This window comes from Pseudophryne corroboree, chromosome 9 (genome assembly GCF_028390025.1).
Source record: "Pseudophryne corroboree isolate aPseCor3 chromosome 9, aPseCor3.hap2, whole genome shotgun sequence".
Taxonomy (NCBI): domain Eukaryota; kingdom Metazoa; phylum Chordata; class Amphibia; order Anura; family Myobatrachidae; genus Pseudophryne; species Pseudophryne corroboree.
In genome coordinates, this window is record NC_086452.1 from 285078060 (window position 1) to 285094604 (window position 16545).

Sequence of the window (16545 nt, forward strand, 5' to 3'; positions counted from 1 at the left end):
CAAACTTCTTCCCTGGATTTTACCAGAATTCCTGACGTATATCCACTAGGTGATCAGAATGAGGTAAAACTTGTTTAACCACCTTCTGACGCTTGAACCTATCTGGTTTCTTAGGAGGGACGGATGGCTCGGGATCATCCGTAATCTGTAGAATCAACTTAATAGCCTCCAAAAGATCAGGAACATCCACTTGTGACCTACCGTCCTCATCAGCAGTATCTGTGTCAGAATCTGTGGGGTCAGTGTAGTCGCCATCTTTATCAGACAAGATGTCAGTGACGGCAGTGGATTGTGAGGAGGTAAGAGCTCGCTTAGAGGACCCCTTAGTCTTAGGCAAGCGAGGGTCAGACTTTTGTTGTAGTCAAAGACTGGTTCAATTTCTTCAATTGAGCAGACAAGTTATCTGCCCACGGCGGGTTAGCCGTGGGGACCATATACGGTTGAACCGGCATAGGAGGTCCCATAGGGGGCGTCAGTTTAGTAACTAGCGTGTTCAGAAGTGTGGAGAAGGTAGCCCACGGTGGGTCATTATGGACTCCCATTGCCACAGTCCCACTGGGGGGCAAGGAGCCCCCAGAACCAGAGCCCTCAGCTGCTATATTCTCCTCATAGGGATCTGTGGTGTCAGCAACGCCGGTAGTGTGTTCAGCCCCAGAACCGTTATCCTCAGAAGCAGACATGATATGATATAACTTGCAATATCAGGTAACACAGTACAATTGTCAGCAGCACAATACCTCTTACCCAAACCCCTGCGCAATGTAGTCAGCACAAGCAGGGATACAGGAGAGATATGGTGACTAAAATCACAGAGAAAAATACAATTAAGAGTATATCTTGTGAATACCCTATATTATAGTATTATAAACCTGACGCACCAAGCCCCCCTCAGGTTATAGAATATAGGGATAGCAAGTTTGAGTGAGAGACACGAAATGAAAATCACCCAGCAAGCTAATGCACACACATATACTCACTGTTGTACCATGCAGAGGTTATTACAAACAATAATACTGCACTGGACTAGCTTACAATATATATATATATATATGTATATATATATATATATATATATATATATATATATATATATATATATATATAGCTAGCCAATAGATAAAACACTGCACAGTAAGAACTACTGGATGTATATCACAGGGTACTTGTACCAGATAACCCTGACTAAATGCACTCTCTTAACTATCACTGTCCAAGTGACATGTAGAATACTTAAGTGCCTTGTAAAGTCACAGCGCTGACTATCAGGCGGCTTTACAAAGCAGGATTTGCCCAAGCAGACCCAGGAACAGTGTAGCTGAGAGAAATGGCGCCCAAACACTGACAGGGAGTGAGGGAGAGACAGATATGCAGCTCCAGGGCGGGAACATTTACTGTAAATGGCGCCCTGGGGCTGAGGGAGGGGCTCCAGGTCTAAGCCTTATCCCCCTGCTGGCAAAACCACCTGGTACTGCGGGCTACTAGTAAAACGGTTTAGAGAAAACCTGACCTGCACCCATGCCCTGGTGATCTAGTGGGATCGCCTGTATGCCACAGTGTCCACCGCCAGCGCGCGCAGCCCGCCTCCCACCGACCGCGCCGGATCGCGATACAGCACGGGTCCCGCGAGTGGGACCCACTCACCACCTCCCGAAGCGCGGCCACGCGATCCCAGAGAACCCCAGTCGTATGTGCCTGATGAGAAAAAAACCGGAGCCTCCTGCTGTAGGTACCCGGCAACCAGGGAACGGGAGTGTACAGCGCCACTGGGGAGAGATGGTGCTGCAGCAGTGAATGTCTCCTGACATCTACACACTGCTGCAGCCCTTGAAGTCTTCACTTTTCTTCATAAAAAGCTCTTCTTAGGGCTGCCTGGAGCAGCCCCTCTGTTATGTGCCTGCTATCTGCGGCACCAACTACAAAACTGAGCTCCTGTGCAGGGAGGCGGGGTTATAGAGGAGGCGGTGTTATGCATCTTGGGAACAGTCAAAGCTTTTGAGCCTGTTGGTGCCTCGGATCAAGATCCTACTCTACACCCCAATGTCTATCCTTGTGGAGCCCAGTGTACCCCGCAGCAGAAAGTTTAATAACATTGGGTTATTTCACACTTGCTGGTTTTGACCAGATGGGAATAACTGCACAGCAGCCGTCCTTGTCAGTGGATATTTCCGGCTGTAACACAGAGGGGTGGCACTCGATACACCGGCTATCGGGGATCCCGGCACACAGCATACCGGTACTGGGATCACGACAACTATTCTCCCTCTTGGGGTGTCCACAACACCCATGGAGGGAGAATAAATAGTGCTGCGCGCGTAGCACGCCACCGTGCTCGCAGAGTGGCGAGCCTGCAAGGGGCTCTATTACGCATGCCCCACTGCCAGCATTCCGGCAGTCAGGATCCCGGCGCCGGTATGCTAGGTGCCAGGATCCCGACAGCCGGCCACTCATACTACACCCATACAGAGACCATGTCATGACTGTGCCATCTGAAAGCACCCATGTGTTTCAATCCATTATTTTTAAAAAATACACAGCAAAAAAAAAAAATACTGTTTTTTGCAACCCGGTCAAAACCGGCAAGTGTGAAATAGCCCATTCTGCAATTTTAACTGAACATTCTAAAACATATGCAATTGCACATTTGCGTTAAAGTGAATTAATAGGATTTCAATAAGGTATTTGCAGAATTATTTTATACCAAGAATATTGAGCCATAGCCTTTGAGACGATGGACAGTGATATGCAAACTGATTAGATTTGGGTTTGAATTGTTTGGGTTTGGGTTCACCCCCTCCCCCCGTGTATATCAGTTTTTCAAACAGTTTAGCTATCTGGACTCAAGCATGGATTTCCTTAAAACCTGAATTGTAAAGGCTGAGCTTGGGAATCTCTGATGTATATGTAGTAACCATGGAGATGTACCTGCATATAGTTCAGGTCCATATACAGCCCCAACAACAGGACTGAGTTTCCAACCTGGAGGAAAAACATAAAAAGAAAAAAAAAGTCAATTATTGTGAAAATATTGATTTGTACTGTCATTGCCATTTACTGTGCTGTGTGAGAATATATAAGAGTTTACATCCACTTCCAGCTTTCTCTGCATTTACAGTCTTATTCTACGGCTAAAGGCCAGTACTCACAGCCCGATGCTGGAGAGATGTGTGCTGAGCGGTTCGCTCAGCACACATCTCTCCCAGCGCTCAGCACAGCGCGATGTGTGCTGAGCGTGCGGGGGGAGACAGGGGGGCTGCTCATTTCACCCAGCGGGTGAAGTGAGCGACCCGCTAGATTGGCCTGCATGCAGGCCAATCTAGCACCAGCGATAGCGATGCGCGGGGTTGGGCATCGCTATCGCTGTTAGGGCTACACACGGAGCGATCTTGCTGAAAATCTAAGCAATCTAGTCAGATTGCTTAGATTATCGCTCCGTGTGTACCCCCCTTAAGGTATTCGGACAAGAATTAGAGATAATATCAGCATAACAATCAACAATGATTTCTGTAAAACTGAACTAGTTTCCAACCATGGCATTAGACATTTTGCACTGGGAAAACGGTTTTGGAACATGTGGATTTGTGAATTCTAAATTTCTAATCCAAAAGAAATGGTGGATAGTGGTAATTGACAATCTGAATTGTCTTTAATACAGTATGTATTCTGTTTCTCAGTATAAATAGCTGATCACTGGTTGTTTTTTTTTTTCTAAGGTGTACGTAAGAGTTTGAATGCTCTTCTCAGGTTTGTGTTAATTTTCCACTGTGTATTTCAGTTTTCTCTTACAGTCTATGGGGGGTATGCAATTAGTGTAATTTTTTTTGGGTAGCCCAAAAAAATGGAAATAATTCGACCCACCCTAGTCAATTGCGGGCATTTTCGCCCGTTTAATACATTCTCGCCATGCAGTTTCACCTTTTGTTTTGGGTGAATCAGCATTGGCTAAAACAGGCCTCAAGAAACGGCAAAAAAACCCCAGTCAATTCCACAAAACGCGTGGATCGGCAGGAATTTCGATGATTCACATGTTTTTTGCCAGTTCCGGCATTCTCAATAAGTCAAAAAAGCTGCACTGAAAATGAATATTGTGAATCCAAATTCACCCTAAAAACAGGGAAAAGTACAATTTTTTCAACTTTTCGAAAAAAAATCTGCATTAATTGCATGCTGCCCCCCCCCCCCCCCCCCCCCATTTTACTAATTTACAGGTTACTTGGACTCTGGAGAAAAGGTGCTTATATAGTGTGTGGTGGCTGATAGAAAATTCAGAGAAAGATCCAATGGGACATGGGTTGATGCAAGTGATTAGCTATTATCTGACAAGAACTGCATAATATGGTGGCACTAAAATTCACATAAACCTGAAACACAGCTTACAGTAGCTGTGTGCCTGGGACAAAAGTTCCTGTTACTTGTTGATACACACTATTCAGGGGCTAGGGTAAGAATGCGTAAAGAAATCAGGAATGCATTACAATAGTGTGCATAGCGGAGAGCCCAGGAGAGTACCTTTGTCATACGTGCATTATTTTTAGGTATTAGCTAATCTCTGGTTAATATGTTTGTGTAGGTGTCTGAGTGTCACAGGAATTTGTACATATTTTTAACCAAGCCCAATTCATCAACTGATAAAAGGTTTGCTTCTTTAAGACTAGGGGGTATAATCAATTAGCGTCGGATCCATTCCGACATGCATTTGTCGGAATGGATCAGACAACCTCTATTCATATATCATCTCAATTCGACTTTTTCAAGTTGAATTGAGATGAGGGACCCAGAGGAGGAGAGGGGGGGGAAGCCGCGAGGAGACCAGCGGGGACAGCCACCGGCAGACGCAGGAGATCAGCGCTACAGTAGCGCTGCAGGAGGATGTCACACAGCCGCCCGGACTCACGGCAGTGTCCACCCGGCCCCAGCAGGTGTGATCTCACTTGCTGGAGCCGGATGGAAGCTGCCGTGAGCAGCGCAGCTGTGTGACATCCTGCTGCAGCGCTGTGCTGTGCGCTGATCTCCCCTATATGCCCGCGGATGTCCTCCGTCTCCCTGCGGCTCTCCCCCCTCTCCTGCTCTAATCCCTCATCTCAGTCCGCCATTTTTTTTATGTCGGAAAGAGATGGTCAAAAGGGGGCCAATTTTTTCGACACAAGCATGTGGATCGGCAGCTATTCCGCCGATCCACGTGCTTTTCGACAAGTCGAATTCATCCACTTGTCAAAAAATTTTGGGATATATTGAATAGGTCGACACGATTCGACCTTAAAAAGTCAAAAACTGGTCCTTTCGACTTCAATTGAATATACCCCTAGGTCTGTCCAAACTGTGGCATGCCAGGTGTTATTAAACTACAAGTCCCAGTACGCTCTGCCAGATAGCCAATAGCTACAGTAGCAGTGTATGCTGGAACTTGTAGTTTCACAACAACTGAAAGCAATAGGTTGTCCAGGCCTGTTTTAGACAAACGTAACAATCAAGTAAAAGTAATACTGGGTATAGGTCCTGTAATTTATATATATATCTGGACCTTATATGGAAAAAAAAAAAAAAAAAAAAAAACATATACGTCTCACCATTTCCATAAGGGGTTACAGTTTTCTTATTGGTCATCACTCGAGCTGTTGCATTGTTGACCTAAAAAGGGTTCCCAAAGTTAAAAGTGAAAAAGACATACAGTTAGAATAAGATTACCAAATAATTCCTATTTTGCGTACAGAGATAAATGGACTCCTGCAAAGTCACTTATTTGCAGTTCACAGCCCAACAGTGACATTGCAGGAGTGGTAAACCAAATTTAGAACCCTTTAAGCATGCAGCAATCACACGCACACACAAACAATAGTAGGGATGTGGGCAAGCACAGTTATTTTCTAGATGTATGTCACACTAAAACAAGTATTGTATCTGCAAGGTTTGCAGAAAAACCAAATGTTTATTACGGTCATTTAAGATCTGTTGCATTATTATGGAATAATATGTGTTGTAACTTAGGGGTTTATTCATGTAGCAGTGAAAAGTGAGTCAGTGGGGAAGTTGCCCACGGCAACCAATCAGCATTGAAGTAACATTTATAATTGGTATACCATAAAATTATACAGAGCTGCTGATTGGTTGCCATGGGCAACTTCTCCGATCTTTTCACTGCTTCATCGATCGACACCATATTTGTTTAATGGCTATTAAAACTAAAATACCAGTTGATATAATATGAGAATGTTTTATTCAACATTAAAATGTGTCCGGATACGCGACCAGCATCGACGTCCTAAAACACTCACCAGTGTCACCGTGGGTGTGGCAGGGGTCCGTCAGGTACCCTGACAAGGGGACTCCGGCGTCCATCAATCTGTGATGATCCTCTGCAGGGTTCCCAGGGTCTCCAGTATCTGCTGTGCATACTAGTTTCCAAACTGCAGCACCTTCCCAGGCTGACTGCACAGAATCCAGATTCCAGCAATGTTCTCAGACCAGTTAACTATTTGTGTGCATGAGGTTTATTCAAGCTCCTGTGTGCAGTCTATGATATTCTCTGACATTGCTGCATTACATGATTTCCAGCTGATCTCCACTTCACCAACCTAAGTCTCAGTCCAGCCAGCCAGTTAACCTGCAGCCATCCACAGCCCAGTCTATCTCCAGGTCCAGTTTATACGTCAGGCAGTAACCAGTCTGGTCCAGCTTATGCTTCAGCCGGTAACCAGTACATTCCAGTTTTGTACTTCAGCCGGTAACCAGTCCCGCTTTATACTTCAGCAGGTAACCAGTACGGTCTAGCTAATGCTTCAGCCGGTAACCCATCCGGTCCTGCATATTCTCAAGTCAGTAACCAGTCCGGTCCTTCATATCCTCAGCCGGTAGCCAGTCCGTCCAGCTATATTCCTCAGCAGGTAGCCAGTCTGGTCCAGCAGCATCTTTTCAGCTGGTAAGCAGCCAGGTTCAGCTGTATTTCTCAGCCGGCAGCCAGTCCAGTCCTGCAGCATCTCTTCAGCCGGTAGTCCGTTCCGTCCAGCTGTATTTCTCAGCCGGTAACTAGTATAGTATGGTACAGCTTTCTTCAGCTGGTAGCCAGTCTGGTCCAGCTGTATTTCTCAGCCAGCTTTCTTCAGCCGGTAGCCAGTCTGGTACATTACTACTGCGTGGTTTAGAACCTTGAGCTCATACCAAAAGGCAGTTCTCACTGCTACCCAAATCCCATTTATTATAAACAATTTTTGCATTTATTTCTCTCAAAAGAAATGTCAATTACACAAAATATAAACGCGTTTAAACATAAAAGAAACTGCACAACACAGGGACAAATCTTAAAATTGTCCCTGGATAACTTTGAATAGATGAGAATCATGCAGTGCTATTCTTGAACAGGACTACAGAGTCCAACTGCATAAAGGGAAAAAAAAATTAATAAATATATATATATATATATATATATATATATATATATATATATATATATATATATATATATATACATATATATACACATACACACACAGGTTGAGTATCCCTTATCCAAAATGCTTGGGACCAGAAGTATTTTGGATATCGTATTTTTCCGTATTTTGGAATAATTGCATACCATAATGAGATATCATGGCGATGGGACCTAAATCTAAGCACGGAATGTATTTATGTTTCATATACACCTTATACACACAGCCTGAAGGTAATTTTAGCCAATATTTTTTATAACTTTGTGCATTAAACAAAGTGTGTCTACATTCACACAATTCATTTATGTTTCATATACACCTTATACACACAGCCTAAAGGTCATTTAATACAATATTTTTAATAACTTTGTGTATTAAACAAAGGTTGTATACATTGAGCCATCAAAAAACAAAGGTTTCACTAGCTCAGTCTCACTCAAAAAAGTCCGTATTTCGGAATATTTGGATATGGGATACTCAACCTGTATATATAATTGTTTCTTTTTTTTTTTTTTTTACACAACAAAAGAAGACCTTTATCACCTGCTTTTTGTTAAAGCAGCACCTCACAGTAGAACCCCTGATAGCGGGAACTATGAGGTTGTAGAAAAAAAGATGGACCCGGAGGGCGCAATGTACATGAGATTGTCCAAACAGAGTCCATAAATAATTTGTAAGGTAAATGTCCCAACGATGTATTCTTTATCGGCCTTAATTCAATATTCAACTGGGGATGAAGACACAATTCTGATTCAGATTCAGCCAAAAGACACTCCCTCCTGTAACGATACCCTCTCACCAAGGATATGAACACCCAAAACAGCTGGCCAAAGGCCTTAGATTAGTAAAAATGTATTGATGTTAAAACATCCAATTTAAAATACAATGGACTCTGTTTGGACAATCTCATGTACATAGCGCCCTCTGGGTCCATCTTTTTTCTAATAAAAATAAATAAATTATATATCTATATATATCTATATCTATATCTATCTATATATATATATATATATATATCTCTCTCTATCTGTATATCTCTATCTATCTATCTATATCTCTCTATCCATCTACAACTACACTGCTCAAAAAAATAAAGCAAACACTAAAATAACACATCCTAGATCTGAATGAATGAAACATTCTTATTAAACACTTTGTTCTTTACATAGTTGAATGTGCTGACAACAAAATCACACAAAAATTATCAATGGAAATCAAATGTATTAACCCATGGAGGTCTGGATTTGGAGTCACACTCAAAATTAAAGTGGAAAAACACACTACAGGCTGATCCAACTTTGATGTAATGTCCTTAAAACAAGTCAAAATGAGGCTCAGTAGTGTGTGTGGCCTCCACGTGCCTGTATGACCTCCCTACAACGCCTGGGCATGCTCCTGATGAGGTGGCGGATGGTCTCCTGAGGGATCTCCTCCCAGACCTAAACTAAAGCATCCGCCAACTCCTGGACAGTCTGTGGTGCAACGTGGCATTGGTGGATGGAGCGAGACATGATGTCCCAGATGTGCTCAATTGGATTCAGGTCTGGGGAACGGGCGGGCCAGTCCATAGCATCAATGCCTTCATTTTGCAGGAACTGCTGACACTCCAGCAACATGAGGTCTAGAATTGTCTTGCATTAGGAGGAACCCAGGGCCAACCGCACCAGCATATGGTCTCACAAGGGGTCTGAGGATCTCATCTCGGTACCTAATGGCAGTAAGGCTATCTCTGGCGACCACATGGAGGGCTGTGCGGCCCCCCAAAGAAATGCCACCCCACACCATTACTGACCCACTGCCAAACCGGTCATGCTGGAGGATGTTGCAGGCAGCAGAACGTTCTCCTTGGCGTCTCCAGACTCCGTCACATGTGCTCAGTGAGAACCTGCTTTCATCTGTGAAGAGCACAGGGCGCCAGTGGCGAATTTGCCAATCTTGGTGTTCTCTGGCAAATGCCAAACGTCCTGCACGGTGTTGGGCTGTAAGCACAACCCCCAACTGTGGACATCGGGCCCTCATACCACCCTCATGGAGTCTGCTTCTGATCGTTTGAGTAGACATATGCACATTTGTGGCTTGCTGGAGGTCATTTTGCAGGGTTCTGGCAGTGCTCCTCCTGTTCCTCCTTGCACAAAGGCGGAGGTAGCGGTCCTGCTGCTGGGTTGTTGCCCTCCTACGGCCTCCTCCACATCTCCTGATGTCCTGTCCTGTCTCGTGGTAGCGCCTCCATGCTCTAGACACTACGCTGACAGACACAGCAAACCTTCTTGCCACAGCTCGCATTGATGTGCCATCCTGGATGAGCTGCACTACCTGAGCCACTTGTGTGGGTTGTAGGGAGGTCATACAGGCACGTGGAGGCCACACACACTACTGAGCCTCATTTTGACTTGTTTTAAGGACATTACATCAAAGTTGGATCAGCCTGTAGTGTGTTTTTCCACTTTAATTTTGAGTGCGACTCCAAATCCAGACCTCAGTGGGTTAATAAATTTGATTTCCATTAATTTTTGTGTGATTGTTGTCAGCACATTAAAATATGTAAAGAACAAAGTATTTAATAAGAATATTTCATTCATTCAGATCTAGGATGTGTTATTTTAGTGTTCCCTTTATTTTTTTGAGCAGTGTAGAACCCATATTCATTATGTACTGGCCATACTGAACAGTGAGGGTGCACAGTTGTACAGAATGGAAGTAGCCATTTTGTGGTATTGACTAAGCTTAGAAGTGACCAGCACTGCTCATATAACTATTAAGTTTTGAGCATACATAAAAACAGGTTTCTGATGCACATCAGGTCTCCTGTAAATAATCCGTGTGATGGCATAGACATTTTTACATTATGCATTTTGTACTTTCACAGTCACTCATATTAGATAAATGTATATGGTTATAGTGTCTCCCTATTCGTATATACTCCTAAAATTTAAATCTATGTCCTTTTCCAAATTTCTGGGCTCATACATGAAAATTAAAGAGAAAAAAAAAAAAGTAAGGTGTTTTGGGGCATTTTACTTAATAGCATAACCTAAATAAACCTAAAATTAGAATATAATTTAAAGCATTTATAGGACTAGATAACATATCTTATTAACCTACCTTGTTCATGTGAAGTACATCCCCGGCACATTTTATCTAAAGATGCCCCAAAAACCCTTGGAAGTGCTTGCCCCAGACCCCAGCACCCATGGCATCTAGAAAACTGCAGCTGGACCTTTAGTTTAACAGTTGAGCAGAAACAGTGTACATACCTTGTTCCTTACATTGTCCTTCATATGCCCAACTTATTGCTCTAGTCATAGTTTTTAGCAGAGCCTAATACCTCATGGTGGAACCCTAAGCAGGATACTAGTTTGGAGGGCCCATACTTCCTCTCAATTAAAAAATCCACAACCAAAAAAAAAAAAACACCTGTAAAAATCAAATATAAAACCCATAAGTGCCTTCTTGCATTATGAATGACCTGATCTGCCTCTCAGCATGGTCATCAAAATAAACTAAGGCCTCAATTTACAAAGCAGTGGCTTGCTTCTCAGCAGGTTTGCCTGGGATGGAAATTTAAAGTGGCAATAATATTACGTGCAAAGCACAGACAATTTACAATCTCGCCAGCATTTCAGACTCTCTCCCCTGCCAAAAACTCACAAGAGGAGGAATTTGAATTAGGGGTACTTGAATTATGGGCCTAATTCAGAGTTGGCAGCTAGTGCATCCACATCGCAGTTTGCCATACATCAGCAAACTGTGTACATGCAGCAAACGCATCGCGCCTGTGTGGTCATTCACACTGCGAGCGCATCCCTGAAGGATGCGTCCACAACATGACTGACATCGGTGGCCGCTGTTGCTGCGTTTCCAGGGCGGGGTCCGGAACACTTTCGAGCAGGCTGCACGACTTCACACGCAGCAACTGAGATTTAAAAAATTATGCCACGCCACATGCCAATGCAGCCAGGCTGCGCAGGCAGGGGTCGACCGTTAATCGATGCGTCTGCAATTAAATTGCAGATGCATCACTGGGTTCTCACCATACACATTTTGTGCATCCTTGCCCTGTGCTGGATGGACCCCAGCATGTTAGGAGATTGACGCAGATCTTGCTGCGGGAAGCAAGATCAGCGTCCATCTCTGAATAACCCCCTATGTCACATTTTGAGTAAACAAAAACATTTGTATATGTTCTATATACTAGGTGTGGCTATTAAAATAAGATTTTACTTACCGATAAATCTATTTCTCGGAGTCCGTAGTGGATGCTGGGGTTCCTGAAAGGACCATGGGGAATAGCGGCTCCGCAGGAGACAGGGCACAAAAAGTAAAGCTTTTTCCGATCAGGTGGTGTGCACTGGCTCCTCCCCCTATGACCCTCCTCCAGACTCCAGTTAGGTACTGTGCCCGGACGAGCGTACACAATAAGGGAGGATTTTGAATCCCGGGTAAGACTCATACCAGCCACACCAATCACACCGTACAACTTGTGATCTAAACCCAGTTAACAGTATGATAACAGCGGAGCCTCTGAAAGATGGCTTCCTACAACAATAACCCGAATAAGTTAACAATAACTATGTACAATTTATGCAGATAATCCGCACTTGGGATGGGCGCCCAGCATCCACTACGGACTCCGAGAAATAGATTTATCGGTAAGTAAAATCTTATTTTCTCTATCGTCCTAGTGGATGCTGGGGTTCCTGAAAGGACCATGGGGATTATACCAAAGCTCCCAAACGGGCGGGAGAGTGCGGATGACTCTGCAGCACCGAATGAGAGAACTCCAGGTCCTCCTTAGCCAGAGTATCAAATTTGTAAAATTTTACAAACGTGTTCTCCCCTGACCACGTAGCTGCTCGGCAAAGTTGTAATGCCGAGACCCCTCGGGCAGCCGCCCAAGATGAGCCCACCTTCCTTGCGGAGTGGGCCTTTACAGATTTAGGCTGTGGCAGGCCTGCCACAGAATGTGCCAGTTGGATTGTGCTACAGATCCAACGAGCACCCATCTTGTTGGGTGCATACAATATAAACAACGAGTCAGATTTTCTGACTCCAGCTGTTCTTGCAATATATATTTTTAATGCTCTGACAACGTCCAGTAACTTGGAGTCCTCCAAGTCACTTGTAGCCGCAGGCACTACAATAGGCTGGTTCAGATGAAATGCTGACACCACCTTAGGGAGAAAATGCGGACGAGTCCGCAGTTCTGCCCTGTCCGAATGGAAAATCAGATATGGGCTTTTGTAAGATAAAGCTGCCAATTCTGACACTCTCCTGGCAGAAGCCAGGGCTAGAAGCATGGTCACTTTCCAAGTGAGATATTTCAAATCCACCTTATTTAGTGGTTCAAACCAATGAGATTTTAGAAAATCCAAAACTACATTGAGATCCCACGGTGCCACTGGAGGCACCACAGGAGGCTGTATATGCAGCACTCCCTTCACAAAGGTCTGGACTTCAGGGACTGAAGCCAATTCTTTTTGAAAGAAAATCGACAGGGCCGAAATTTGAACCTTAATAGATCCCAATTTGAGACCCATAGACAATCCTGATTGCAGGAAATGTAGGAATCGACCCAGTTGAAATTCCTCCGTCGGAGCACTCCGATCTTCGCACCACGCAACATATTTTCGCCAAATTCGGTGATAATGTTGCACGGTTACTTCTTTCCTTGCTTTAATCAAAGTAGGAATGACTTCTTCCGGCATGCCTTTTTCCATTAGGATCCGGCGTTCAACCGCCATGCCGTCAAACGCAGCCGCGGTAAGTCTTGAAACAGACAGGGACCCTGCTGAAGCAAGTCCCTCCTTAGAGGTAGAGGCCACGGATCTTCCGTGATCATCTCTTGAAGTTCCGGGTACCAAGTCCTTCTTGGCCAATCCGGAACCACTAGTATCGTTCTTACGCCTCTTTGCCGTATAATTCTCAATACTTTTGGTATGAGAGGCAGAGGAGGAAACACATACACCGACTGGTACACCCAAGGCGTTACCAGCGCGTCCACAGCTATTGCCTGTGGATCTCTTGACCTGGCGCAATACCTGTCCAGTTTTTTGTTGAGGCGAGACGCCATCATGTCCACCATTGGTCTTTCCCAACGGGTTACCAGCATGTGGAAGACTTCTGGATGAAGTCCCCACTCTCCCGGGTGAAGATCGTGTCTGCTGAGGAAGTCTGCTTCCCAGTTGTCCACTCCCGGGATGAACACTGCTGATAGCGCTATCACATGATTCTCTGCCCAGCGAAGAATCCTTGCAGCTTCTGCCATTGCACTCCTGCTTCTTGTGCCGCCCTGTCTGTTCACATGGGCGACTGCCGTGATGTTGTCCGACTGGATCAACACCGGTTTTCCCTGAAGCAGAGGTTCTGCCTGGCTTAGAGCATTGTATATTGCTCTTAGTTCCAGAATGTTTATGTGAAGAGACGTTTCCAGGCTCGTCCATACTCCCTGGAAGTTTCTTCCTTGTGTGACTGCTCCCCAGCCTCTCAGGCTGGCGTCCGTGGTCACCAGGATCCAATCCTGTATGCCGAATCTGCGGCCCTCCAATAGATGAGGACTCTGCAACCACCACAGAAGAGACACCCTTGTCCTTGGAGACAGGGTTATCCGTAGGTGCATCTGAAGATGCGACCCTGACCATTTGTCCAACAGATCCCTTTGGAAAATTCTTGCGTGGAATCTGCCGAATGGAATTGCTTCGTAAGAAGCTACCATTTTTCCCAGGACTCTTGTGCATTGATGTACAGACACCTTTCCTGGTTTTAGGAGGTTCCTGACAAGCTCGGATAACTCCTTGGCTTTTTCCTCCGGGAGAAAAACCTTTTTCTGAACCGTGTCCAGAATCATCCCTAGGAACAGCAGACGAGTTGTCGGCATTAACTGGGATTTTGGAATATTCAGAATCCACCCGTGCTGTTTTAGCACTTCTTGAGACAGTGCTAATCCCATCTCTAGCTGTTCTCTGGACCTCGCCCTTATTAGGAGATCGTCCAAGTATGGGATAATTAATACGCCTTTTCTTCGAAGAAGAATCATCATCTCGGCCATTACCTTTGTAAAGATCCGAGGTGCCGTGGACAATCCGAACGGCAGCGTCTGAAACTGATAGTGACAGTTTTGTACAACGAACCTGAGGTACCCCTGGTGTGAGGGGTAAATTGGAACGTGGAGATACGCATCCTTGATGTCCAAGGATACCATAAAGTCCCCCTCTTCCAGGTTCGCTATCACTGCTCTGAGTGACTCCATTTTGAACTTGAACTTCTTTATGTACAGGTTCAAGGACTTCAGATTTAGAATAGGCCTTACCGAGCCATCCGGCTTCGGTACCACAAAAAGAGTGGAATAATACCCCTTCCCTTGTTGTAGAAGAGGTACCTTGACTATCACCTGCTGAGAGTACAGCTTGTGAATGGCTTCCAAAACCGTCTCCCTTTCGGAGGGGGACGTTGGTAAAGCAGACTTCAGGAAACGGCGAGGTGGATCCGTCTCTAATTCCAACCTGTACCCTTGAGATATTATCTGCAGGATCCAGGGATCTACCTGCGAGTGAGCCCACTGCGCGCTGTAATTTTTGAGACGACCGCCCACCATCCCCGAGTCCGCTTGAGGAGCCCCAGCGTCATGCTGAGGCTTTTGTAGAAGCCGGGGAGGGCTTCTGTTCCTGGGAAGGAGCTGCGTGTTGCTGTCTCTTCCCTCGACCTTTGCCTCGTGGCAGATATGAATAGCCCTTTGCTCTCTTATTTTTAAAGGAACGAAAGGGCTGCGGTTGAAAAGTCGGTGCCTTTTTCTGTGGGGGAGTGACTTGAGGTAGAAAGGTGGATTTCCCGGCTGTAGCCGTGGCCACCAAATCTGATAGACCGACTCCAAATAACTCCTCCCCTTTATACGGCAAAACTTCCATATGCCGTTTTGAATCCGCAACACCTGACCACTGTCGCGTCCATAAAGCTCTTCTGGCCGAAATGGACATAGCACTTACCCGTGATGCCAGTGTGCAGATATCCCTCTGTGCATCACGCATATAAAGAAATGCATCCTTTATTTGTTCTAACGACAGTAAAATATTGTCCCTGTCCAGGGTATCAATATTTTCAATCAGGGACTCTGACCAAACTACCCCAGCACTGCCCATCCAGGCAGTCGCTACAGCTGGTCGTAGTATAACACCTGCATGTGTGTATATACTTTTTTGGATATATTCCATCCTCCTATCTGATGGATCTTTAAGTGCGGCCGTCTCAGGAGAGGGTAACGCCACTTGTTTAGATAAGCGTGTTAGCGCCTTGTCCACCCTAGGAGGTGTTTCCCAGCGCTCCCTAACCTCTGGCGGGAAAGGGTATAATGCCAATAATTTCTTTGAAATTATCAGTTTTTTATCAGGGGCAACCCACGCTTCATTACACACGTCATTTAATTCTTCTGATTCAGGAAAAACTATAGGTAGTTTTTTCATACCCCACATAATACCCTGTTTAGTGGTACCTGTAGTATCAGCTAAATGTAACGCCTCCTTCATTGCCAAAATCATATAACGTGTGGCCCTACTGGAAAATACGGTTGATTCGTCACCGTCACCACTGGAGTCATCGCCTGTGTCTGGGTCTGTGTCGACCGACTGAGGCAAAGGGCGTTTCACAGCCCCTGACGGTGTTTGAGTCGCCTGGACAGGCACTAATTGATTGTCCGGCCGCCTCATGTCGTCAAACGACTGCTTTAGCGTGTTGACACTATCCCGTAGTTCCATAAATAAAGGCATCCATTCCGGTGTCGACTCCCTAGGGGGTGACATCCTCATATTTGGCAATTGCTCCGCCTCCACACCAATATCGTCCTCATACATGTCGACACACACGTACCGACACACAGCAGACACACAGGGAATGCTCCTAACGAAGACAGGACCCACTAGCCCTTTGGGGAGACAGAGGGAGAGTTTGCCAGCACACACCAAAAGCGCTATATATATATCAGGGATAGCCTTATAATAAGTGCTCCCTTATAGCTGCTTTGTTATATCAAATTATCGCCATAAATGTGCCCCCCCCCTCTCTGTTTTACCCTGTTTCTGTAGTGCAGTGCAGGGGAGAGACTTGGGAGCCGTCCTGACCAGCGGAACTGTGAGAG

At 45.2% G+C, this 16545-nt stretch overlaps 1 protein-coding gene across 11 annotated transcripts in view; it reads right to left on the bottom strand.

Moving 5' to 3' along the window:
- Positions 1-16545, bottom strand: part of RBFOX2 (RNA binding fox-1 homolog 2) — a 1097056-nt gene that overhangs the window by 224582 nt on the left and 855929 nt on the right. For all 11 annotated transcript variants that reach the window (XM_063940332.1, XM_063940334.1, XM_063940327.1 and 8 more), the window contains 2 exons: positions 5565-5625; positions 2923-2976 (listed from right to left, as the gene is read on the bottom strand). In XM_063940332.1, the coding sequence (XP_063796402.1) occupies positions 2923-2976; positions 5565-5625 (115 nt within the window). The remainder of the gene's footprint in view (positions 1-2922; positions 2977-5564; positions 5626-16545) is intronic.